The sequence below is a fragment of the Atractosteus spatula genome (assembly GCF_055471065.1).
Source record: "Atractosteus spatula isolate fAtrSpa1 chromosome 10 unlocalized genomic scaffold, fAtrSpa1.hap1 SUPER_10_unloc_1, whole genome shotgun sequence".
NCBI lineage: Eukaryota > Metazoa > Chordata > Actinopteri > Semionotiformes > Lepisosteidae > Atractosteus > Atractosteus spatula.
Genome location: NW_028296612.1, coordinates 1,944,715 through 1,971,775, shown reverse-complemented (window position 1 = coordinate 1,971,775; position 27,061 = coordinate 1,944,715). Strand labels below are relative to the sequence as shown.

Below are 27,061 nucleotides of genomic sequence, written 5' to 3'. Positions count from 1 at the left end.
CCTCTCTTGGGCTGTACACACTGGCTCAGTCCCAGTGCGTAGGAGAGTATATTCTAAAAAAAAAAAAAGTGAGGGTTTTGGTTATGTCCCAGGGTAAAAAAAAAAAATCTGGACTAAGTTGCAGAGTTATATTAAAAAAAGAGACCAAAACTGATATTTGTTTGGTTGAAACAGATGTTAATTTTCAGCCCCATCGAAAACCATATTAAAATGGCGTTCGTAATAAATTGAATTATTATACTGGCACGTTAATATATATATATACACACAAAATGAAGTGGTCCGGGAAGAACCCTTTGTTTGAGCATTTTAAACTGGATGTAAGGGGGGGTATTTGCGGATTATTTCGAAGTGCAAAAATTTGAAAGCGGTGCGGACATTATTTTAACGTCATTTGTTTAATATTTTTTCATAACTTGAATCTATGTAGTAATATGCACCCCTGACGATCTTTCTGTCTTGAATTGTTGTACGTACTCTTGTTTGGATTATAATTTGTGTTATTCTGTTCAGCATAAATAAATCAAATAATTAAAAAAAAATGCTTCGGATCTTCCGTGCGAGACGCGGGACAAAGACGAGACGAGACAGTGCGATCTTGACGCCGGTTCCGATCGCTTTTTTTGGGTTGGGGGGGATCTCAACTTAGTTTTTGGTCTGCAATTAAGCTCCCGAGTACCGAAGGTCCCCGCCTACACCCCCCGAACAGCGTCAACACTGTGCTTTCCACGTCAAGACAAACGACACTGCGAGACCGGACTTCGTCTCTTACGGGCTTGTCAGCGGATGTGCTGTCCTCGTCGATTCTCAGACAACTTGTGCAAATCCCCGCCAGCCCCCCCCCCCCTTCACTACCCTTCTCTCTCCTCCAGCAGAAAAACAACACGTCCCCTGTCGTTCCCTCCACCTGCCACCTTGCCAGACATCAGCACCGCGACACGCTGGCACGACGTCTGCAGCGAGCACCCCATGGATCATACCCGTCAGATGTTTAAAAAAAAACCAGGGGGAACAGGGGGAGGTTAGCTCGCTGAGCAGCAACAGGCACAAGGCAGGGTACACCCTGGACAGGACACCAGTCCATCACAGGACACACACACACACACACCCTGGACAGGACACCAGTCCATCACAGGACACACACACTCACACACCCTGGACAGGACACCAGTCCATCACAGGACACACACACACTCACACACCCTGGACAGGACACCAGTCCATCACAGGACACACACACTCACACACCCTGGACAGGACACCAGTCCATCACAGGACACACACACACTCACACACCCTGGACAGGACACCAGTCCATCACAGGACACACACACACACTCACACACCCTGGACAGGACACCAGTCCATCACAGGACACACACACTCACACACCCTGGACAGGACACCAGTCCATCACAGGCCACACACACACTCACACACCCTGGACAGGACACACACACACTCACACACCCTGGACAGGACACCAGTCCATCACAGGACACACACACTCACACACCCTGGACAGGACACCAGTCCATCACAGGCCACACACACACTCACACACCCTGGACAGGACACACACACACTCACACACCCTGGACAGGACACCAGTCCATCACAGGACACACACACTCACACACCCTGGACAGGACACCAGTCCATCACAGGACACACACACACTCACACACCCTGGACAGGACACCAGTCCATCACAGGACACACACACTCACACACCCTGGACAGGACACCAGTCCATCACAGGACACACACACACTCACACACCCTGGACAGGACACCAGTCCATCACAGGACACACACACACACACTCACACACCCTGGACAGGAAACCAATCCATCACAGGACACACACACACTCACACACCCTGGACAGGACACCAGTCCATCACAGGACACACACACACTCACACACCCTGGACAGGACACCAGTCCATCACAGGACACACACACACTCACACACCCTGGACAGGACACCAGTCCATCACAGGACACACACACACTCACACACCCTGGACAGGACACCAGTCCATCACAGGACACACACACACACACTCACACACCCTGGACAGGACACCAGTCCATCACAGGACACACACACACTCACACACCCTGGACAGGACACCAGTCCATCACAGGACACACACACACACACTCACACACCCTGGAAAGGACACCAGTCCATCACAGGACACACACACTCACACACCCTGGACAGGACACCAGTCCATCACAGGACACACACACACTCACACACCCTGGACAGGACACCAGTCCATCACAGGACACACACACACTCACACACCCTGGACAGGACACCAGTCCATCACAGGACACACACACACACACTCACACACCCTGGACAGGACACCAGTCCATCACAGGACACACACACACTCACACACCCTGGACAGGACACCAGTCCATCATTTATTATTCCATGTCCATTCTAAACGTGGTCAATATCTGCACCTGCTGAGCAGAAGAGATAGACGCCGTGTGGGGCGGAGGATTTCAACGCAACAGGGAGGAGCGGTGAAGCCTGTAACCCGAAGAGGAATCCTAAATATGTCCTCGTCCCCAAGATACCTGCTTCTCTCAAACGTCTAAAAAAAAAATCGGAACACTCACATTTCTGGGAACTACGAGAGTCCGTCCAACGCACGCGGGCTTGGATATTTCTGAAAAATGTTTTTTTTTTTTCGTTTATATCCGAGGGAAGAGCTTCAGAGGAAAGATGCACCTTGTGTGGGGTTTCGTGGGGGGGGGGGGTGCTCTAAAACAATAAAAGTCACCTCACATTTTTTTTCCCGCAGCAAATGAAAAACCTCCGTTTCAAACCTTCGCGGAACTAGGGCCGCAGTGTCTATAATAATAACAACGCGCAAAGGATGGGGGTTGTTTTGGAAATGGCGAAGGGCGGAGGGCAGGATGCCGGAATTTTTTTTTTCCGCTTCACTGAAGCACAAAAAAAACCCACACACAACACCCTTCAGTGCCTCGCTCCTCGTAAGAAAAAAAAAAACGCACCCGTGATTCTCAGATACGGGATTGTTTCCCGGCGGGGAGGGGGGTGAAGCCGAGCGTGATCACGGGGCTCGGTCTCTGAATTCATTGAACTTGACATCATTTACGACCTGACCTACAGCTGCCGTCCTGCCTGGTTGTGATACGTACGCGCAGGAGGATACAGGAATAACGCGTTTGTGTGTACGGGGGCGGTCATTATGAGGAGCAAGTCCTTTCCTGAGCGGGTATTTAAGAGCTCAGAGCCCAGGGCAGCCCAGGCTGGTCCACCAACGCCCCGCAATGCCGTGCTAGACTGTAGAACGTGTGTGGAGCTGGCCAAGGTGTAGCATATCTCAACCCGGTTTGCTAGGACAGATCAGACTCCTTGTGTGCCAGACGGGAAAAAAGAGGCAGTGCGCGCATCCATCCAGTTTTGAACCGCCGTTTCCAGGACAGGGTCACAGACTGGGGGAGCTGGGGTCTGTCCCAGCAAGCAACAGGCACAAGGTAGGGTTCGCCCTGGACAGGACAGCAGTCCATCACAGGACACACACACACACTCACACACAATGTGGACATGACAGCAGTCCATCACAGGACACACACACCCTGGACAAGACAGCAGTCCATCACAGGACACACACACACTCACACACAATGTGGACAGGACACCAGTCGATCACAGGACACATACACACTCACACACCCTGGACAGGACACCAGTCCATCACAGGACACACACAGACACACACACCCTGGACAGGACACCAGTCCATCACAGGACACACACACACTCACACACCCTGGACAGAACACCAGTCCATCACAGGACACACACACACACTCACACACCCTGGACAGAACACCAGTCCATCACAGGACACACACACACTCACACACCCTGGACAGGACAGCAGTCCATCACAGGACACACACACACACACACACACACACTCAAACCAGGTCCAATTTCCCCCACAGCCGATTAAGCCACAATCATGTCTTTGGACAGCCCGGAGGACCCCCCCCCCCGCCCCCCACCACCACCAAGAACACGAGGAGAACATGCAAACTCCACCCTGAAGAGCCCCCCGAAGTGGGGTGGCAAATTCTCTTGGGCTAGTCGACGCTGCCTGAGGGGGAGGGGGGGGGGGGGGGCGCCCGGAGGTCTGTAGCCTCCTGTCTGGCTCAAGTCGGTCACCTCCCACCTGCGTCACGTGCACGGGGGTGGGGCCGTCTCCCTCTGCCCGACAAGCCTTTCCTCCCCCTTCCCAGTTCGGCGCGACCCTCGCAGGGGCAGCGGCGGTTGCTGTCTCGGCGAGCTCCGTCCCGGACCGCGGCTCTCTCTGCGCTGTCGCCCTTCCAGTTTTTCCTGCTCGCCGGCTCCGCCGCTCCAGGGGGTACAAAGACGCCTGCTCCCGTCCAGCGGGAGCTCAGAGACGCTCCGGCAAGCCTGCGCTCACGGCCCCAGGTAAGAGCTGGCCTTTCGCGAGTTGACCAGGTGCGGACGGGGCTGTTGTTGTGCGGTGCGGTTCTCATGATGGCTGGTGTCTCCTGACGTGGACAGAGGATCGGCGCTCCAGGACTGCTTCTTTAGCAGAATGGATTGGGATGGGCAGTCCTGTGCTGGATGGGTGGGTGGGTGTCTCTGTGTGTGTGTGTGTCTCTGTGTCTGTCTGTCTCTGTGTGCGTCTGTATCTGTGTGTGTGTGTCTCTCTGTCTGTCTCTGTGTGTGTGTCTCTGTGTGCGTCTGTATCTGTGTGTGTGTGTGTCTCTGTGTGTGTGTCTCTCTGTGTGTGTCTCTGTGTCTGTCTGTCTGTCTCTGTGTGTGTGTCTCTGTGTCTGTCTGTGTGTGTGTGTGTCTCTGTCTGCGTCTGTATCTGTGTGTGTGTGTGTCTCTGTGTGAGTGTCTCTCTGTGTCTGTCTCTGTGTGTGTCTCTCTCTGTGTGTGTCTCTGTGTCTGTCTGTCTGTGTGTGTGTGTCTCTGTGTGTGTGTGTCTCTGTGTGCGTGTGTCTCTGTGTGTGTCTCTCTGTGTGTGTCTCTGTGTCTGTCTGTCTGTCTGTCTCTGTGTGCGTGTGTCTATCTCTGTGTGCGTGTGTCTCTGTGTGTGTGTCTCTGTGTGCGTGTGGGCGTTTGTGTCTCTGTGTGCGTCTGTGTCTCTGTGTGCGTCTGTGTCTGTGTGTGTGTGTGTATGCATCTGTGTCTGTGTGTGTGTGTGTGTGTGTCTGTGTGTCTGTGTGTGTTTGTGTTTGTGTGTGTGTGTGTGTGTGTGTGTCTGGCCTTGACACATGTAGAAATCTAACTCCTGACCTGACTTGAGCGTGCTCTAGACAGACGCCTGTGCAGTTGCACATGAGCTCTCAGGAAGAGCTGAAAGCCGGTGGTGGGGGGGGGGGGGGTTAACTTTATCTTCTCTGTGGGTTATCGAGATCCCTTGTTCGCTGGAGATGAGCCCATATCATCTCTCATCGTTTCTACCAGAGCCCCAGCTTTCGAAAAAACAGCCCCCGAGACCTTGGTTGTCAGGACTTACACCCCCCAGACGCCAAGCTCCTTCAATGGTCTGGCTGGGAATAATAATAGTCATAATAATAATAATAATAATAATAATAAAAATAAATCATAGTAATAATAATTGCTTACACTTCTATAGCGCTTTTCTGGATACTCCACTCAAAGCGCTTTACAAGGTCAGGGGGAATCCCACTACCGCCACCAATGTGCAGCCCCCCCACACCTGGATGATGCCACAGAAATCCCCGGCCGAACTGGTTATCCGGAAAGGAACGCGCGTCTGAGCTTTCACCCCAACCCCGAGCGAAGCCGCACCGCCCAGCCCAGGTGGGTGGCGACAGTTACAGGGGGGATTAAGGGATAATAGCTCGTTTCTGTATCGAGAAAGCAGTAATCCTCGGCAGAGGGAAAAAACAAACACAGAAAACCTGTTCCTGAGAGTTCGCTCATTTCTGGAATTCCTTTTTTGGTGGCGGGTGGGAGCGTCCGAACAAAGGCGGAAAGTTGGAAGTTCACAGGTGGTTCTTGCCCCGGGGGGGGGGTGCGGCAGGTGAACAGTCTGTCTGTGTGTGTGTGTGTGTGTGTGTGTCTCTGTGTGCGTGTGTCTCTGTGTGTGTCTCTCTGTGTGCGTGTGGGCGTTTGTGTCTGTGTGTGTGTCTGTGTGTGTGTGTATGCATCTGTGTCTGTGTGCGTCTCTGTGTGCGTCTGTGTCTGTGTGTGCGTCTCTGTGTGCGTCTGTGTCTGTGTCTATGTCTGTGTGTCTGTGTGTCTGTGTGTGTTTGTGTTTGTGTTGTGTGTGTGTGTGTGTGTGTGTGTGTGTGTGTGTGTGTGTGTGTCTGGCCTTGACACATGTAGAAATCTAACTCCTGACCTGACTTGAGCGTGCTCTAGACAGACGCCTGTGCAGTTGCACATGAGCTCTCAGGAAGAGCTGAAAGCTGGTGGTGGGGGGGGGGGGGGTTAACTTTATCTTCTCTGTGGGTTATCGAGATCCCTTGTTCGCTGGAGATGAGCCCATATCATCTCTCATCGTTTCTACCAGAGCCCCAGCTTTCGAAAAAACAGCCCCCGAGACCTTGGTTGTCAGGACTTACACCCCCCAGACGCCAAGCTCCTTCAATGGTTTGGCTGGGAATAATAATAGTCATAATAATAATAATAATAATAATAATAAAAATAAATCATAGTAATAATAATTGCTTACACTTCTATAGCGCTTTTCTGGACACTCCACTCAAAGCGCTTTACAAGGTCAGGGGGAATCCCACTACCGCCACCAATGTGCAGCCCCCCCACACCTGGATGATGCCACAGAAATCCCCGGCCGAACTGGTTATCCGGAAAGGAACGCGCGTCTGAGCTTTCACCCCAACCCCGAGCGAAGCCGCACCGCCCAGCCCAGGTGGGTGGCGACAGTTACAGGGGGGATTAAGGGATAATAGCTCGTTTCTGTATCGAGAAAGCAGTAATCCTCGGCAGAGGGAAAAAACAAACACAGAAAACCTGTTCCTGAGAGTTCGCTCATTTCTGGAATTCCTTTTTTGGTGGCGGGTGGGAGCGTCCGAACAAAGGCGGAAAGTTGGAAGTTCACAGGTGGTTCTTGCCCCGGGGGGGGGGTGCGGCAGGTGAACAGCGCTTAGCAATGCCGCCTTCACCGGTAGAGTTCAGTTCCTGGGCTGCCGTCCGTGTGGAGTTTGCACGTTCTCACCCTGCGGTCTGTGTGGGTCCTGATGCCCCAGTATAGTGACGGGGGACACTGGACTGTAAACAGGCGCCGTCCTTCGGATGAGACGTAAAACCGAGGTCCTGACTCTCTGTGGTCATTAACAATCCCAGGGTGTTTCTGGAGAAGAGTAGGGGTGTTACCCCAGTGTCCTGGCCTAATTCCCCCCCTGGTCTTGACCCATCATGGCCTCCTAATCACCCCCCTCTCTGAACTGGCTTCATCCCTCTGCTCTCCTCCCCACTGAGAGCTGCTGTGTGCTGAGCGGACTGGAGCATCATCCAGGTGGGGCTGCACACTGGGGGGGGGGGCTGGAGGGGATCCCCCTGACCTGGGAAGAGCTCCGAGGGGAGTGTCCAGAAAAGCGCCACACGAGTGTCAGCAATTACAATTAGAATGGCTCTTCTAAAACCCGACATGGGGGTAGGCGAGAGAAGGGAGCCAAAAATATCAGAGCTGAGTGTGATGCGACCTGTCCGGTCTCCGGGAACGGCCTTTCTGTATTCAAATTATAAAATTATTCAAAACCTTCTCCTTCTTCGGGCGACGGGGTCTCTGAGTTAGCGCCGCAGCTGGGTCGTCTGGAGGAGTACAGCTGCTGGCCTTTTTTTTTTTGTTGTTGTTGTTGTTTTTTGCCCGCTGTCGTAAAAACGCACGACGCGCGTCGGCTTCCTCTGTGATAAAGAAGCTGGCGACTGGCAAGGCGGTTTCTCCTCGGTCGAGGTGTGTAGGGCGCTCGAACTTCACCGAGCTGGGACGCACCTGCCGAAACGAGACTCCTTCCTGCCCGGGCTGGTTTAACGGCACTTAGGAGAATAGCGCATTTTTTTGTATGGGGGGGCGGTCATTATTAGTAGTAAGTCGTTTCTTAAGAGATCAAATCCCAGGACAGCCCAGGCTGGCCCATCAACGCCCCCATGATGCCGTGCTAGACTGTAGAAAGTGTGCGGAGCTCGTTTGAACGGATCAGGCTCCTTGTGCGCCAGACGGAAAGTTCATTAAAAAGCAGTTTTCAAAGCGTTATCGAGTACGGGGAGACAGAGCTGGAGTCTGTCCCAGCAAGCAACAGGCACAAGGCAGGGTTCACCCTGGACAGGACAGCAGTCCATCACAGGACACACACACACACACACACACACCCTGGACAGGACAGCAGTCCACCACAGGACGCACACACACACTCACACACCCTGGACAGGACAGCAGTCCACCACAGGACACACACACACACACTCACACACCCTGGACAGGACACCAGTCCATCACAGGACACACACACACACACACACACACACACACACACCATTGACAGGACACCAATCCATCACAGTACTCACACACCCTGGACAGGGTCTATCACAGGACACACACACACTCACACACCCTGGACAGGACAGCAGTCCATCACAGGACACACACACACACCCTGGACAGGACAGCAGTCCATCACAGGACACACACACACACTCACACACCAATGACAGGACACCAGTCCATCACAGGACACACACACACACACACACACACACACCATTGACAGGACACCAATCCATCACAGTACACACACACTCACACACCCTGGACAGGGTCTATCACAGGACACACACACACTCACATACCCTGGACAGGACACCGTCCATCAAAGGACACACACAGACAAACCCTAGACAGGACACCAGTCCATCACAGGACACACACACACACACACACACACACACACACACACACACACACACACAGACAGACAAACCCTGGACAGGACACCAGTCCATCACAGGACACACACACTCACACACCCTGGACAGGGTCTATCACAGGACACACACACACACACACCCTGGACAGGGTCTATCACAGGACACACACACACTCACATACCCTGGACAGGACAGCAGTCCATCACAGGACACAGACACACACACACACACACAGCCGCCTTTTCTGTTCCTGCTTTCTTGAGGCAGAAACATGATTTATTACCCCCCGCCCCCAAAGTACCCCTGAGCAAAACAGAAAGAGAACAGGAAATACTGGAAAAGTGACAGCGTTCAGAGGAACAGGTGCAAGCAGGAAAATTGTTGCTCTCAGGTGCAAGGAGAATGGGGGGGCTCTTCTGGGTGGAGTTTGCATGTTCTCCCCGCATTCTTGGAGGGGGGGGGGGTTCCTCCCAGTTTTTCCAGTTTTCCCAGTTTCCTCCCGCTGTCCAAAGAAATGATGCTTCAGGGGAAATTGGCCCATGGTGTGTGTGTGTGTCTGTGTGTGTCCTGTGATGGACTGGTGTCCTGTCCAGGGTGTGTGTGTGTCTGTGTGTGTCCTGTGATGGACTGGTGTCCTGTCCAGGGTGTGTGAGTGTGTGTGTGTGTCCTGTGATGGACTGGTGTCCTGTCCAGGGTGTGTGAGTGTGTGTGTCCTGTGATGGACTGGTGTCCTGTCCAGGGTGTGTGTGTGTGTGTGTGTGTGTGTCCTGTGATAGACCCTGTCCAGGGTGTGTGAGTGTGTGTGTCCTGTGATAGACCCTGTCCAGGGTGTGTGAGTGTGTGTGTGTGTCCTGTGATAGACCCTGTCCAGGGTGTGTGAGTGTGTGTGTCCTGTGATGGACTGGTGTCCTGTCCAGGGTTTGTCTGTGTGTGTGTGTGTGTGTGTGTGTGTGTGTGTGTGTGTGTGTGTCCTGTGATGGACTGGTGTCCTGTCCAGGGTTTGTCTGTGTGTGTCCTTTGATGGACGGTGTCCTGTCCAGGGTGTGTGAGTGTGTGTGTCCTGTGATGGATTGGTGTCCTGTCAATGGTGTGTGTGTGTGTGTGTGTGTGTGTGTATGTGTCCTGTGATAGACCCTGTCCAGGGTGTGTGAGTGTGTGTGTGTGTCCTGTGATAGACCCTGTCCAGGGTGTGTGAGTGTGTGTGTCCTGTGATGGACTGGTGTCCTGTCCAGGGTTTGTCTGTGTGTGTGTCCTGTGATGGACTGGTGTCCTGTCCAGGGTTTGTCTGTGTGTGTGTCCTGTGATGGACTGGTGTCCTGTCCAGGGTTTGTCTGTGTGTGTCCTTTGATGGACGGTGTCCTGTCCAGGGTATGTGAGTGTGTGTGTGTCCTGTGATAGACCCTGTCCAGGGTGTGTGAGTGTGTGTTTCCTGTGATGGATAATCAATTTTACTCTGAAGGTGTATGAATGAGAGATTCAACAAATATCTGTTAGTTTAGCAAGCAGTCGGTGCTCTTTACAAAGGCAATCGATTCAAACAACTTTTACAGTTGGTTCCTGCTGTTTCTGTGTTAACATTTCATGTGTCATAAATATGTCACATACAGTACAGTTAAGTCAAAATGGCTTTTTTTTTTGCTGTATACTCAAGCCATCGGAATTTGAGGCATTGTCTTGGAAATAGGCACTAGTTTTCCTGTACAAATCATTCTAAGTTATTCTGCTGCCACAAGCATTAGCTACACAGAACAACGCATCATTGATTGAAAGTCTTTTAACAGGCTGTCTCACTTAACGGCCTGGCCAACCCCAGTTTGTGTCAGATGTGTACGTTGTAAGTTGCTGTTGGATCATTTCGGGCGTACAGCAGTTAATAATAATAATAATTAATAATCGCTTACACTTACAGAGCGCTTTTCTGGACACTCCACTCAAAGCGCTTTACAGGTCAGGGGGAATCCCACTACCGCCACCAGTGTGCAGCCCCACCTGGATGATGCTCCAGTCCGCTCAGCACACAGCAGCTCTCAGTGGGGAGGAGAGCAGAGGGATGAAGCGAGTCCAGAGAGGGGGGGTTATTAGGAGGCCATGATTGGTAAGGGCCAATGGGAAATTTTGGCCAGGACACTGGGGTGACACCCCTACTCTTTTCGAGAGACGCCCTGGGATTGCTAATGAGCACAGAGAGTCGGGACCTCGGTTTTACGTCTCAGGACCCACACAGACCGCAGGGTGGGCGCCCCCTGCTGGCCCCACTAACACCTCTCCCAGCAGCCACCTTAGTTTTTCCCCAGGAGGTCTCCCCCTCCAGGTACCGGCCAGGCTCACACCTGCTGGGCTCCAGTGAGGGGGGGGGTGGTCAGTTGTGAGTTGCAGGGTGATCTGGCTGCTGGCCAAGCAGCTTCTGAGCCCTGGGCTGGGAGTCAGGCTGAATTCTAGAGCTCCTTCTGCGTGGAGTCTGCGCGTTCTCTCCTCCAAGCCCAGGAATTGAAGACCCGATTCTATTCGATGAGTATAACTCTGCAAATCCCACACAAAGGCTTTCAAAAGAGGGAGAAACCAGGCGCAGTCATTGCATGCGGCAATCTCAAGTCGTTTTTTTACCTGCTCTGTGTTTTTTCTGAAGCTGGCCGCAAAATCTGTCTGTCGGCACGCAATTAGGAACACAAAAGTACAGCTTGATGAATGATTGAAGACCTGCGTGTACGGGTCAGGAATCTAAGATACCGTTTTCGTTTCCTGGTCAGTTGCTTCGAGGTCATACGCACTTGAGGAAAAGGTTACGACTGAGAGGTGGCCGTTAAGCCCTGTTCAGTAGTTAGGAGCTGAGGAGCTCAGCCAGCTGTGTCTGGAGAGAAGCCGGGGTATCGGGCTTCAACCACACGGACTGGGTGGCTTGCACCCCACCCCCACCGCCCTTTGTGTAAAGAAAACGCCTCCTGTCCTGACTGGAGGAGCTCACCCAGCTGTGTCTGGAGAGGAGCCAGGGTATCGGCTTCAACAACACGGACTGGGTGGCTTGTTCCCCACCCCCGCCACCCTCTGTGTACAGAAGAGCCTCCTGTCCTGACTGGAGGAGCTCACCCAGCTGTGTCTGGAGAGGAGCCAGGGTATCGGCTTCAACAGCAGGGCTGGGCAGCTCGTTCCACACCCCCACCGTTCTTTGTGTAAAGAAAACGCCTCCTGTCCAGACTGGAGGATCTCAGCCAGCTGTGTCTGGGGAGGAGCCAGGGTATCGGCTTCAACAACACGGACTGGGCGGCTTGTTCCCCACCCCTGCCACCCTCTGTGTACAGAAGAGCCTCCTGTCCTGACTGGAGGATCTCAGCCAGCTGTGTCTGGGGAGGAGCCAGGGTATCGGCTTCAACAACACGGACTGGGCGGATTGCTCCCCACCCCCACCGCCCTTTGTGTAAAGCAGCGCCTCCCATTGTTCAATTTTAGACGCTTTTCGTCATATTTTCACTGCTGACGTCTGTATACTTAAAGCCAAGCCTCCGATTCTTTTACTTTAGACACACCTCCTCCTGTTTTGACTGCTGAAGTCTGCTGGGTTTTACTTTGACAATGCAGTCACGTCCTTTCAGCGTTCATTCAGACCATGAATGATCCTGCGAATCTCGCGCTGCCCCGAGCGGCAGTCTCATTTTTTTGCAAACAAACGGTAGAAGACTCTGATGAGCAACAACGGTGACCGTGACCGGACAGACCACTGCAGTTGCCCTCATAGTGTGTGCAGCTTCAGACAGGAAAAGCCAGAAACTACTGGGGAAAAAGTGAGGAGTCTCTCAGATGAGGCTTAAGCAAGGCTCCAGTTTTTGTAGGGCATAAGATGTCTGTTGTACAGCTGTTCGCTCCTAGGAAAGACGGAAACTAATCAGTTTTCCAAACCACCTGTTGAAAAAGAAGATGGCGTCGATAGGCGAAAGAATCAAGTCTTTCTCGTCGGTTATATTGGAACATACAGTCTTCTGTCTCGGGTTATTTGAATAGCATGCAAACCCAAGGGGAGTAGTTTGCCTACTCTGACACTGGATATATTGTTGGGCATGTATCTTCATCAGCCGTACAGGAAGTACTGTCTCTCTGTGATGTTTTGTGGTTAGTCATGTCACATTTCTAGATGGGGGAAAACATTTCTTACAAGTGTAGGTGTGACTCCTAAATGCCGACAAACAACCAATTAATAGAATTATTAAGCAGCAGCCAGATCACTCTGCAACTCACAACTGGCAATCCACCCGAAGTTAAGCAGGTGTGAACCTGGTCAGTACCTGGAGGGGGAGACCTCCTGGGAAAAACTAAGGCTGCTGCTGGGAGAGGTGTTAGTAGGGCCAGCAGGGGGCGCTCTCACCCTGCGGTCTGTGTGGGTCCTGATGCCCCAGTATAGTGACGGGGGACACTGGACTGTAAACAGGCGCCGTCCTTCAGATGAGACGTAAAACCGAGGTCCTGACTCTCTGTGGTCATTAACAATCCCAGGGTGTTTCTCGAAAAGAGTAGGGGTGTCACCCCGGTGCCCTGGCCAAATTTCCCATTGGCCCTTACCAATCATGGCCTCCTAATAACCCCCCTCTCTGAACTGGCTTCATCCCTCTGCTCTCCTCCCCACTGAGAGCTGGTGTGTGGGGAGCGTTCTGGCGCACTATGGCTGCCGTCGCATCATCCAGGTGGTGGGGCTGCACACTGGTGGCGGTAGTGGGATTCCCCATGACCTGTCAAGCGCTTTGAGTGGAGTGTCCAGAAAAGCGCTATATAAGTGTAAGCAATTATTATTATTATTATTATTATTTCCAGGACAGAGCTGAATGAGAATTTTGCAATCTGACAACATCCAATCAAATCCTTCGATTCCAAACCAAGAACTAAAGAAAGACACCTTTTTGTAGTCCGAACCACACTTTTAATGCGTTAATTCTTAGAAAAAGAACTTATATACCAAAGAAAAGCCCCAGACAGCCTATCAAACGTGACAAACATCCAAAGTTTGGATTCTCTCACTTTTTAGTCCACATAATGTCACCCAGCTAGTCTTCCGCAAAAGAAAACCAGCCCTGTGTGTTTTCATTGAGTCTATATACTGTAGCACAGTGGTGGTGTCTTATCACTGGCTACAGCTGTATTCAATTAATGAGCTGTCCATCGCCATTTTGGCTCAGTAACTGCCCTTACTTGCCACGTGAGCCAAAATGGCTGCTTCCTATGGAAGCCTTCTAGGGACATCCTAGAAATGCAGACTCTCTCATACTCTCAAATTCTCAAGTTTTAATGTCGCATCTAAACAATGGGTAAATTGAGCAGTGAAGCCTTTTAAAATTAATACAGATTTACAATTGTGGATAGTAGGTTAGCATAGTGAGGAAAACAGGCGAGAGGACTTTTAGGTAATCATAACGTGATATGTTTTGAAGTATAATTTGAAAGGTATTTAGGTATAATTCTAATTCAGACTTATATAATGGACGCCATTAAAGATAATGAAAAAATGGTGTGTGAATATCTTGCTTTTCTGTTTATGCAGGAAAAATGATGACCTCAAAGTATATTCTGGCAGTTTTAGCGGGATTTTTAATTGGAATGATAATTTCATATGGGTAAGTATGAATATTGTTTTACAGTTGTTCAATTTAAACCATACTGGTGGTAACTTATATCCCTCCTGGACCAGGACTGGACAGTCCTGCTTTAAAGACCCCTGGAGACTCTACAGACACACACACACACACACTGACCCCTCCAGGACCAGGACTGGACAGCCCTGCTTTAAAGACCCCTGGAGACTCTGCAGACACACACACACACTGACCCCTCCAGGACCAGGACTGGACAGCCCTGCTTTAAAGACACCTGGAGACTCTGCAGACACACACACACACTGACCCCTCCAGGACCAGGACTGGACAGCCCTGCTTTAAAGACCCCTGGAGACTCTGCAGACACACAGACACACTGACCCCTCCAGGACCAGGACTGGACAGCCCTGCTTTAAAGACCCCTGGAGACTCTGCAGACACACACACACACTGACCCCTCCAGGACCAGGACTGGACAGCCCTGCTTTAAAGACCCCTGGAGACTCTGCAGACACACACACACTGACCCCTCCAGGACCAGAACTGGACAGCCCTGCTTTAAAGACACCTGGAGACTCTGCAGACACACACACTGACCCCTCCAGGACCAGGACTGGACAGCCCTGCTTTAAAGACCCCTGGAGACTCTGCAGACACACACACACACACTGACCCCTCCAGGACCAGGACTGGACAGCCCTGCTTTAAAGACCCCTGGAGACTCTGCAGACACACACACACTGACCCCTCCAGGACCAGGACTGGACAGCCCTGCTTTAAAGACCCCTGGAGACTCTGCAGACACACACACACACTGACCCCTCCAGGACCAGGACTGGACAGCCCTGCTTTAAAGACCCCTGGAGACTCTGCAGACACACACACACACTGACCCCTCCAGGACCAGGACTGGACAGCCCTGCTTTAAAGACACCTGGAGACTCTGCAGACTCACACACTGACCCCTCCAGGACCAGGACTGGACAGCCCTGCTTTAAAGACCCCTGGAGACTCTGCAGACACACACACACACACTGACCCCTCCAGGACCAGGACTGGACAGCCCTGCTTTAAAGACCCCTGGAGACTCTGCAGACACACACACACACTGACCCCTCCAGTACCAGGACTGGACAGCCCTGCTTTAAAGACCCCTGGAGACTCTGCAGACACACACACACTGACCCCTCCAGGACCAGGACTGGACAGCCCTGCTTTAAAGACCCCTGGAGACTCTGCAGACACACACACACACTGACCCCTCCAGTACCAGGACTGGACAGCCCTGCTTTAAAGACCCCTGGAGACTCTGCAGACACACACACACTGACCCCTCCAGGACCAGGACTGGACAGCCCTGCTTTAAAGACCCCTGGAGACTCTGCAGACACACACACTGACCCCTCCAGGACCAGGACTGGACAGCCCTGCTTTAAAGACCCCTGGAGACTCTGCAGACACACACACACACTGACCCCTCCAGGACCAGGACTGGACAGCCCTGCTTTAAAGACCCCTGGAGACTCTGCAGACACACACACACACTGACCCCTCCAGGACCAGGACTGGACAGCCCTGCTTTAAAGACCCCTGGAGACTCTGCAGACACACACACACACACTGACCCCTCCAGGACCAGGACTGGACAGCCCTGCTTTAAAGACCCCTGGAGACTCTGCAGACACACACACACTGACCCCTCCAGGACCAGGACTGGACAGCCCTGCTTTAAAGACCCCTGGAGACTGTGCAGACACACACACACTGACCCCTCCAGGACCAGGACTGGACAGCCCTGCTTTAAAGACCCCTGGAGACAATGGGAAATTTGGCCAGGACAAACCCTACTCTTTTCGAGAAACGCCCTGGGATTGTTAACGACCACAGAGAGTCGGGACCTCGGTTTGATGCCGTTCTCTCTCTTCGACAGACTTCTCGGCTTCAAGCCTCCGACCAAGTTGAGTCAAGGTCAACGGTAGGTACATTTCGGCAGGGCTCGTACCCTTTTTTGTAAGTTAACGACTGTCCGGGTCACGGTCCGTGTGCACGAGGCTCCACAATTCTGAACTGCCTCGCCTGTCGAAACCAGAGATCTCATTCGAAAAAGGTTTTAAAAGTAGCTCACGCCTTTGTTTGAGTCTGATAACTAAAAGGCTGCAGGCAGCAGTTCTGCCGAGCTGAATAAATTGGACTGCGGCGATTTGGTAGAACAGCCCACTGTCGGAGAATACTCCAGTCTCCATTCAGAATTAAATCATCTGTCGAAAAAAAAAAACCTCAACGCCCACACCAGCTGTCCTTGTCTCCTCCCTCTCCCCAACTCTTCTTCCCTCTGTGTGTGTGTGCGTGTGTGCGTGTGTGTGCGTGCGTGCTCTGACATACCTCCAGAACCCTCACACGGTCGCACAGGTGTACAATTACCAGGTGGGTGAGTTTGGCGCCCTCTACCGGCAGTCCCGCTGTCATTACACCCACACGCACTCCCACTGCAGGGCGAAATTTACTCTTGTTGGGTCAATACAACGTTGCTCACGTTTCTGCAAAGCTATCAGATTTGCATAAATCGAGGCTGGCCTTGTTCTTTGAAGTCACAGGCACGTGTTTGCTCCCACGTAGATAAATGTCTGTTCCTGCAATGAATCGCTATTTAGTTCTAAGTGCTGTACAGTTAAGCGTGTATAATTCTGATGGAACTCTGCATTGAGGCTGGATAGCAACAAGCTTAATTCTACCCTGAAAAGGAAAGAATAAACCTCAAATCTCGGCTGTTGAGCCTTCTTTAAGTCTGTGATTCTACACCCGAAGGAGTTTGAGACCAGGTGCGCGTCTCGCACCTAAAGAATCTAACCATCCAAGCATTTTCTAAGCTCTTTATCCAGTGCGGGGGTCGATGGGGAGCCAGAGCCTATCCCAGCAAGCAACAGGCACAAGGCAGGCAGGCTACACCCTGGATGGGACGCCAGTCCATCACAGGACACACACACTCACTCACACACCCTGGAAAGAATACCAGTCCATCGCAGGACACACACACACACACTCACACACCCTGGACAGGACACCAGTCCATCGCAGGACACACACACACTCACACACCCTGGACAGGACACCAGTCCATCGCAGGACACACACACACACACTCACACACCCTGGACAGGACACCAGTCCATCGCAGGACACACACACACACACACACACACACACTCACACACCCTGGAAAGGATACCAGTCCATCGCAGGACACACACACACACACTCACACACCCTGGACAGGACACCAGTCCATCGCAGGACACACACACACACACTCACACACCCTGGACAGGACACCAGTCCATCACAGGACACACACACACACACTCACACACCCTGGACAGGACACCAGTCCATCGCAGGACACACACACACACTCACACACCCTGGACAGGACACCAGTCCATCGCAGGACACACACACACTACACCCTGGACAGGACACCAGTCCATCGCAGGACACACACACACACTCACACACCCTGGACAGGACACCAGTCCATCGCAGGACACACACACACACTCACACACCCTGGACAGGACACCAGTCCATCGCAGGACACACACACACACTCACACACCCTGGACAGGACACCAGTCCATCGCAGGACACACACACACACTCACACCCTGGACAGGACACCAATCCCTCACAGGACACACACACCCTGGACAGGACACCAGTCCCTCACAGGACACACACACACCCTGGACAGGACACCAGTCCCTCACAGGACACACACACACACACACTCAATTTTCCCACAAGCCACTTAACCCACCAACATGTCCTTGGACTGCGGGAAGAAACCAGAGCACCCACAAAAAAAAAAACCCAGTCTAACACAGGGAGAACAAGCAAACTCCACACAGACAGCACACTAGGAATCGAACCCGGGGCCCCAGACCCTCACCGCTGTGCCAGTGTGCCTCCAATACACAAATAAGCAGTTGTTCTGAGAAAACCCCTGAAGATTTTTACAAGCCCCCAAAGCTGTCCGCCTACCCTGCCTTGTGATCAAGTTTCGCTTAAATTCAGAGAGAAACGAAGTGAATCTGAACTCCAGTGAGCACACTGCCCACAAGGGGAGTGCAGAGAGGTGTATTTTCACGAGCGTGGCATGAACGACTACCAGCAGACCTCTGTTGGGGCCCTGGCTCCTGGTCCAAACATTTCGTGTCGAAATAAGACGTTTTTCTGCCATCTCTGCTAACTGCTGCCTTTTCGTGACCTGAGCAGAAGTCCCTGGAAGAAGATTCCCAAGATGAACGTCAGTCCTGAGGGGTGAGTCTTCCTCTTTATTTTTCAAATCCGCTGAGAACAGCACCCCGTGCCCTGGAGCTCGAATCTCAAACGTCTACGAGGCAAGTCGCACTGATCCGAGATCGTTGGTCCATCGCACGAAAGCTCGTTAGGTGCACTTCTACCCAACGAGGTCCAGCTGGAACGATGCCCGATAAGGCAAGAGAAAGCCCCCTCTTAGTTTTCTGTGTCTTCCGCGATGTCACCAGAAGCAAGGGAGGGGGCCCACTGGCCTGCTGCGGGCAGGCGCGTCACGTGCCCGCCTTGCCAGACACTCTGGAGCGAGCCACTGCGAGAAAGTAGCCCCCTTTCTTGAAGAGAAAGGGAGCTCTTCTCCCAAGAGTGACGTGACCAAAGTGATCTGGTCTCCACTCCGGTTTGGACGAGGTAAACTCTCCCGCCTCTCGCGGGGATGACGAAAGCTGTCGGCTTCTACCTCGGTCCTTCCCTGCATGCATCCTGTCCTGAAGCCGACTGTATCCCACGATGCCCCACCACGAGCGTCGGCCTCTCGGGGGGGAGACCTGGTCCTTCTGAATCTTGACTTTTTAACCCAGGCGGCCGGGATGCCGTAATCGTGGATCCGTTGCAGAATCCCAGTGAAGTATTAGGAACTCGTCTGGTCATCTGGTATCGCGGCAAGAGCATCTGTATACACCCGTGTCTGTATAAACCCCGAGAATACAATAACTGTATTAAAGTGTTTTCCTTCCTTCCTTTCTTCTCAGGCTGGTTTACCAACAGCCAAAAGTGCTGGACCCGCGGTGAGTATCCACCCCCTCTTCTTTGAGTTTGGGGCTTTTTCCCCCCTTCTCATTTCCTGTTAAACGAGAACAACACGCTGTGCCGAAGGCCGACAACGCCAGCAGCGCCAACAGCGCCGGGCAGGCCGGTCTACGTAGATGCTCCTCCCCCCGGCCAGCCTTTCCGGAGGCTTGGAGGTGTTGGGAGCGGGCCGGGCCCCCATCGGTTGTAATTCCTCACACTTCTATAGAGCGCTTTTCTGGACACTCCACTCAAAGCGCTTTGCAGGTCATGGGGAATCCCACTACCGCCACCAATGTGCAGCCCCACCTGGATGATGCAACGGCAGCCATAGTGCGCCAGAACGCTCCCCACACACACCACCTCTCAGTGGGGAGGAGAGCAGAGTGATAAAGCCAGTTCAGAGAGGGGGGTTATTAGGAGGCCATGACTGGTAAGGGCCCATGGGAAATTTGGCCAGGACGCCGGGGTTACACGCCGGGGAAACACTCTGGGATTTTTAATGACCACAGAGAGTCAGGACCTCGGTTTTACGTCTCATCCGAAGGACGGCGCCTGTTTACAGTATAGTGTCCCCGTCACTATACTGGGGCATCAGGACCCACACAGACCGCAGGGTGAGCGCCCCCTGCTGGCCCCACTAACACTTCTCCCAGCAGCAGCCTTAGTTTTTCCCAGGAGATCTCCCCTCCAGGTACTGACCAGGCTCACACCTGCTGAGCTTCAGTGGGGGGGCTGCCAGTTGCGAGGCGCAGGGTGATATAGCTGCTGGCTGACTCTGAAGGTCCTCATTGTTATTAGCAGGTAGCCAAGTAGTTTCTGACAGGGAGAGGAGAATTCGGGTCAGGAAGCGCTGCCAGATTCCAAAATGAGCAGTAGGATAGAGATCGTTCTCCAGTCCCCAATGTTCAGAGAGGGGAAACGCCCACCGGTGCATTCTGAAGGGAGAACGAGGGACTGGGCCGTTCGTTTTAGTTTTGTTTCTCCTCAAAGCGTTACTTTACGGACGCCACCTGTGTCACAATAATTATCAAAAAATAATCCGGCGACCTAGCGGGTCTCGCCAGGCTTTTGATGGCGCCCCCAGGCGGAGAGAGGGTCCCTGTTTTTTCAAGTCTGAGAATGGACACCTGTGTTGAGGGGGGAAGAAATGGAGAAAAAAACAACACTTTCCGTTTGTTTTAAAGCTGTTACCCCCAGGGTATTAATTATTGCAGTCATAAGTAAAAATGAGGCGCCAACCCGAATTGGTCTCTCCAGATTGCTGATCGCTCCCCTCTCTCTCTCTCTTAGATGTCTCTTTAATCGTCAATCCTTAATTGTTGTGAGGGGGCATTTCTTTCATTTTTAATAAGATTTCCCACTGACCAAGGTGGCCGACAGGTGAGGCCGGTCACAAGATTGCAGATCAGCAATCGCTGGAGCAGGGATCGGCTGTGCACCCTGTTCCAGGCTAGATAAGCAGAGCACCGAACCAGGTGCTAGGCGGTTATTAAGTGCTAGCTCTCAGGCTGCTCCATTCTCTGTAAGGGCCTGGGGTGCTGAGAGAGGAACTGTCTGACAATACATATTGATAATAAATGTATAGTAAATAAAAAAAAAAAAGATTGATCAACTTCGACTTCTGATCGCCTCTCTCGCTCGTGTCCCAGGAGGCGAGACGTGCTGACCGTCACCCCCTGGTTGGCTCCCATCGTCTGGGATGGGACCTTTGACCCCTTGATCATCGACAGCATCTACAAGCCCCTCAATCTGACCATAGCGACCACCGTCTTCGCGGTCGGCAAGTAAGACACGTTTGTCACACCGATTTTGACAACCACTGTCAGACTGCTCGACAGGCTTAGCACAAATTAGGTTCAGGCTGTTTTACCAGCTTCCAGTCCCAAAGCACATGATGCTGATTTTGAGAAAGAAATTCAGTTGAAATAAATGTCATTTCTTTCAAGATCTAGATGATTACAATTCATCTAGCACCCAGAAAACAAGTATCTAGTAAATCCTTTCTGGTATGAATGAAATTGTTGGGCATATATGTAGAAAACTTCAAACAATATGTTCTTCTTGTCTGATCTTCATTTTATTGATCCAGTCGCTAAAATGTTGGTACTATGACCTTTGTGTCAAGTCAGAAAAGCAAAGGATAACGGAAACAACGCACGTCAACCGGCATTCATGTTGATGTCCACCGATACTAGAGTCCTACTCCTTCTCATTATCGATCCTGCTCTTTCCCAGGTACATGCGCTTCCTGAAGGGGTTCCTGGAGTCGGCGGAGAAGCACTACCTGGTGGGGTTCCGGGTGCACTACTACGTCTTCACCGACCAGCCGGGCGAGGTGCCGCAGGTGTCCCTGGCCCCCGGGAGGAACCTCACCGCCCTCCGGGTGCCCGAGTTCGACCACTGGAAGGAGATCTCCCTGCGGCGGATGGAGATCATCCGGAAGACTATCGAGGAGCAGATCCGGCGGGAGGCCCACTTCATTTACTGCCTGAACGCGGACATGTTCTTTCATGACCGCGTGGGGGCCGAGGTGCTGGGCGAGCTGGTGGCCGCCCTCCACCCTTGGTTTTATTCTTTTAACCGGGACGAGTTCCCCTACGAGCGCCGGCCGGCCTCCGCCGCCCACGTCTCCCAAGGCCAGGGCGACTTCTACTACCAGGTGGCCCTGTTCGGGGGCGTCCTGGAAAACGTGCACCGGCTGGCCAAGACGTGCGAGGACAACCTGGTGGTGGACAAGGGGAACGACATCGAGGCGGCCTGGCAGGAGGAGAGCCACCTGAACAAGTACCTGATCCGCCACAAGCCCACCAAGCTGCTCTCCCCCGAGTACATCTGGGACGACAAGAAGCAGCAGACGAACGAGGTCAAGGTCATCCGCTTCTCCACGGTCCGGAAGAACCTCACCGAAGTCCAGGATAATTAGAAAAGAGGATCTTTTTCATTTTACTACCGAGTGGTCTCGATTCTCCTGGTGCGTATCAAGGCCCCTTGGTGGTTTGGGCGAGACAGACAGGTGAAACGGTGGAGAACATACCATGGCGCAAGACGACAGCGGGCCTGTGAAGACGATCACTTCCCTTTTTTGCCGAGTGAACGTCAATTCGCCCCCCCGCGCTGAAGACACCTTATTGCCCGTCGCACCGGACACATGACGTTCATGTGTTTAGAAGTGAACACCAACGCCTGGCTTCTTCTGGTCTAGACCAGCCCTAAAACACGTCTAGCAGTTGGAGATCAAATACGCACTTTCCTGTTCGATATCAGACACGCCATTTCCATCCCGTCATCTTAAATCGCTTATGTGATGACAAGCGCTCCAATGAATAGGGACAAATCACACTCACACTCACACTCACACTCACACTATTGGCTAATATCACTAAAATAGCCAGCAGCCATATTACTCACACTCACACTCACAGTTGGCTCATATCACTAAAATAGCCAGCAGCCATATTACTCACAATCACACTCACAATTGGCTAATATCACTAAAATAGCCAGCAGCCATATTACTCTGCAACTCACAACTAGCATCCCACTGAAGCTCAGCAGGCGTGAGCTTAGTCAGTACCTGGAGAGGAGACCTCCTGGGAAAAACTCAGGTCCCTGCTGGGAGAGGGGTGAGTGGTGCCAGCAGGGGGCGCTCACCCTGCGGTCCATGTGGGTCCTAAAGCCCAAGTATAGTGACGGGGACACTGGACTATAAACAGGCGCTGTCCTTCGGATGAGATGTAAAACTGAGGTCCTGGCTCTCCGTGGTCATTAAAAATCTAAGGGCGTCTCTTGAAAAGAGGCAGGGTGTAACCCCACTATTCTGGCCAAATTTCCCATTGGCCTTTGGCAATCATAGCCTCCTAATAATCCCCATCTGTGAACCAGGTTCATTATTTTGTTCTCCTCTAAGCTGTCTTAGTCAATTTATCACTTGATTGATTAAAATGCTGCAGAATATTGCTTTTGGAATATAATATGAGTATGATTCTCAGGTATTTTTGCAAAAATTCAATGTAGTAGTACTCAGGTGCTCCCTTATGTGTAAACACGCACCTGCTGACCTATAGGGCAGTTTGGTCTCGTCAGCGGCAGACATCTCTCACACCGTTTGTTCCCAGAACCTTAAATTCGTTAGTCCTGCCATTCTCCCACCTCATCATATCCTCATGCTTGCCACCCTTTTAAATTCAGCTCCCTCCATCTTCATCCCCCAATTGCTGGCGCCCAGGTGACGCAGTGTAGGCCCTCGACTCTCCTCTTCCCTCCCCGACCTCCTCAGGCTTTAACCTCTCAAGCACAATGGACTCCTGCCTGTCAATTTCACTTGTTCTTTTTCTCAGGACTTTAACTTTAATGAACGGCATCTCATGGCGATACTCTTTTTCTTCTGGGGGTTCTGCGTGGACTCCGTCTTCATTCCTTTCAGTGCCATTTCAGAAAGCGGTAACGCCATCGGTTTCTCTTCCTCTTCCAAGTCAATGCAGCTGAACTCGGGCTACGCTCTCTGGGTGTGTGCACCGTTTTCGCCTGCCAACCCCAGAATTCTAATCCACTTCAGGGTTCGTTGGGTTTTACTGCCACCTGTCTGCTGACTTGCAGTCCATGTAGTTCTTTCAACCCCTTCCACGGCGCGCATCTCCTATTGGTGCTCCTCCAAAGCAGGGTCCATCAAACAGAGCTTGGAACTCCACATCAGTGTTTTGGGGGTTCACTTACAGGATCTGACAGACTTGACCTCCCGGCTTCTGACCGACACTGATCATGTGTCCTGTAGTGGATTATTTTGTTCAACGAGGTAACAAGTCCTTCCTTCAGCTTAATGCGTCAAAAACCAACGACACGATCACTGATTACAGAAAACAGCCGCCACCTGCAAAAAACCAACAGTCACTGAGCAGCACGAAGTTGGCATCGTCAATAGTTACAAATATCTCGGCACTATTGTTCATTGCAAGCAAACTGAAAACGAGGGATGTCGTCTGCAAGAACGACCAACAGCGACTGTCCTGCCCTAAGAAGGCTCTGCTCTTTTAATGTGCGTCATTCAACGATGATTTTATTGAAGCATTCACTGAAGTCACCTGGTTCCGTACGCTTGGTACACACAATAAGAACAGACAGGGCTGGATTAGGAAGGTGGCTGGCGGAAATACTGGCGCACAACGACTACAGCGCTCAGACGTTTATGTCAAATAAACTTGGCAGAAGAAGCATGTAATCGTTGACTGTCATGACCAGCCCTCGCACAGTGAATCTGACCTTCTTCCATCTGGGCATTGATTTAGACTGCCTAGATTCCTAAACCACAGAACAAAGTTAATTTGGGCAACTGACTATTTTATATAAATATCATATATATAAAATAATAATATATTTTACTTATATTTTAATATTTTTGGCTCATCGTACTTGTCTGTCTTATTTGTTAACGGGTTCATGTCGTGTTGAATTGTATTGTGTTGATCAATCTTACCATCTGGGACAGTGAAGTACTGTAAATGGATTTTCAGGGAAAGGTAAATAAAATCCACTTCTGAAAAACAAACTGACATCAGTGACTGAACAAAGCCGCATGGATGACTTATGATACAAACCTACACAGAAGAGTCTCCATTTGTTCTGGGGGGGGGGGGCTTTCAGTCATCTATAAACACTGGCCATATCACCCTGCAACTCACCACTGGCAGCCCCCACTAAAGCTCAGCAGGTGTGAGCCTGGCCAGTACCTGGAGGGGAGACCACCTGGGGAAAAACTAAGGTTGCTGCTGGGAGAGGTGTTAGTGGGGCCAGCAGGGGGCGCTCACCCTGCAGTCCATGTGGGTCCTAATGCCCCAGTATAGTGAGGGGGACCCTATACTGTAAACAGGTGCCGTCCTGCTTACACTTATATAGGGCTTTTCTGGACACTCCACTCAAACCTCTTTACAGGTCATGGGGAATCCCACTACCACCACCAATGTGCAGCCCCCACCTAGATGATGCGACGGCAGTCATAGTGCGCCAGAACGCTCCCCACACAGCAGCTCTCAGTGGGGAGGAGAGCAGAGTGATGAAGCCAGTTCAGAGAGGGGGGTTATTAGGAGGCCGTGATGGGTAAGGGAAATTTGGCCAGGACGCCGGGGTTACACCCCTACTCTTTTCGAGAAACGCCCTGGGATTGTTAATGACCACAGAGAGTCAGGACCTCGGTTTTACGTCTCATCCGAAGGACGGCGCCTGTTTACAGTCCAGTGTCCCCCGTCGCTATACTGGGGCATCAGGACCCACACAGACCGCAGGGTGAGAGCGCCCCCTGCTGGCCCCACTCACACCTCTTCCAACTTAGTTTTTCCCCAGGAGTCTCCCATCCTAGGTATTGACCAGACACACACCTTCTGAGCTTCAGTGGGGGCTGCCAGTTGTCTCGCAGGGCGATATGGTCACTGGGCATATATGAATCACCATTTAAAGTGAGAGACTACGAAAACAGCCAAGCAGGGTGGAGGACAAACTGTTGTGCCACTAGGTGGCAGTGTGTGTTAATGATGGCAATCACACACCTTCCCCAACAGGTGGTTCCATCTCGGTGTGTGTGTGTGTGTGTGTGAGTGTGCATTTTAGTTCCTGCCATTTTAGGACAAGCACAAGAACATTCCATACCAAGTTCTGCCCTGTACCAAAGTAAAAACAATTAAACGTAAAAACAAACAGGATGAGGTGAAAAGAGAAACCTTACCATTAGTAGTAGTAGATGGTTTCTCTGACACCTACTGGATTAAGGGTTTAAAACCAGTGGGGAAAAACATCGAGTTTGATCCACATGCTCTCACCTGTGTGACAATCCTTATGACACCGGTACTCTCCTCGTAGAGGCCGAGCACAAGGACGAACCATATTCGAAAGAACTGCATCCTGCAAAACGAAGGTTTGTTTTAATTCCGTGCTGTAACACGGTCAAAAGACACCTACTCTGGAAAAGTCACCCACCTCCAATTCTCCAACTCCACCCCGCGTGAATCGATTGTGATATTTTCAGGGGTTGTTGGGCTACAGCCAACCCTCCAGGAAAAGCCAGTCAAGTACTTCAGCTTCAAGTCTTTTACACAACAAAAAAAACAAGCTCCCCCTTTGAGGAGGAATAATATAGACAGGCAGAATCCTTAACATGAACGCCAAAACACCACTTGGTCCTCTTTTAAGATTCCAACAGAAGTCGACTCCCAACCCAGCCTCACAAACAAAACAAAACAAAACAAAGAACCTTTAAAGCCATTAAACAGGCCCAGAATCCCTCACAGCTGAGACTGTTTAGACAGGAAATAAGCAGGCCAGTTCCCCCCTCGGCCTCCTGGAACATGTAGTTCCATGTCCCCTACGCACAGGAAACTACAAATCCTTAAAGAGACAGGGACAAAGAAGGGTAAAGGCTTCTCAAAACTCCAGGCCCAAA

General features: G+C 51.8%; 1 protein-coding gene across 3 annotated transcripts; it reads left to right on the top strand.

The window, feature by feature from the left end:
• Window positions 1-3,136: 3,136 nt before the first annotated feature.
• Window positions 3,137-25,177, top strand: LOC148813389 (globoside alpha-1,3-N-acetylgalactosaminyltransferase 1-like). 3 transcript variants are annotated; one of them, XM_088908358.1, is made up of 8 exons: window positions 3,137-3,531; window positions 4,300-4,495; window positions 14,481-14,553; window positions 16,463-16,507; window positions 18,805-18,849; window positions 19,596-19,631; window positions 21,285-21,419; window positions 21,871-25,177. In XM_088908358.1, exons 3-8 carry the CDS (start codon window positions 14,486-14,488, stop codon window positions 22,556-22,558), a joined length of 1,017 nt encoding a protein of 338 aa, XP_088764484.1. In that variant the 5' UTR covers window positions 3,137-3,531; window positions 4,300-4,495; window positions 14,481-14,485; the 3' UTR covers window positions 22,559-25,177. The 3 variants fall into 3 exon arrangements, with proteins under 3 accessions (XP_088764484.1, XP_088764483.1, XP_088764485.1); XM_088908357.1 differs by having other exon boundaries at window positions 4,300-4,662; XM_088908359.1 differs by lacking the exons at window positions 3,137-3,531; window positions 4,300-4,495 and adding an exon at window positions 6,508-6,941.
• The last annotated feature ends 1,884 nt before the right edge of the window (window positions 25,178-27,061 follow it).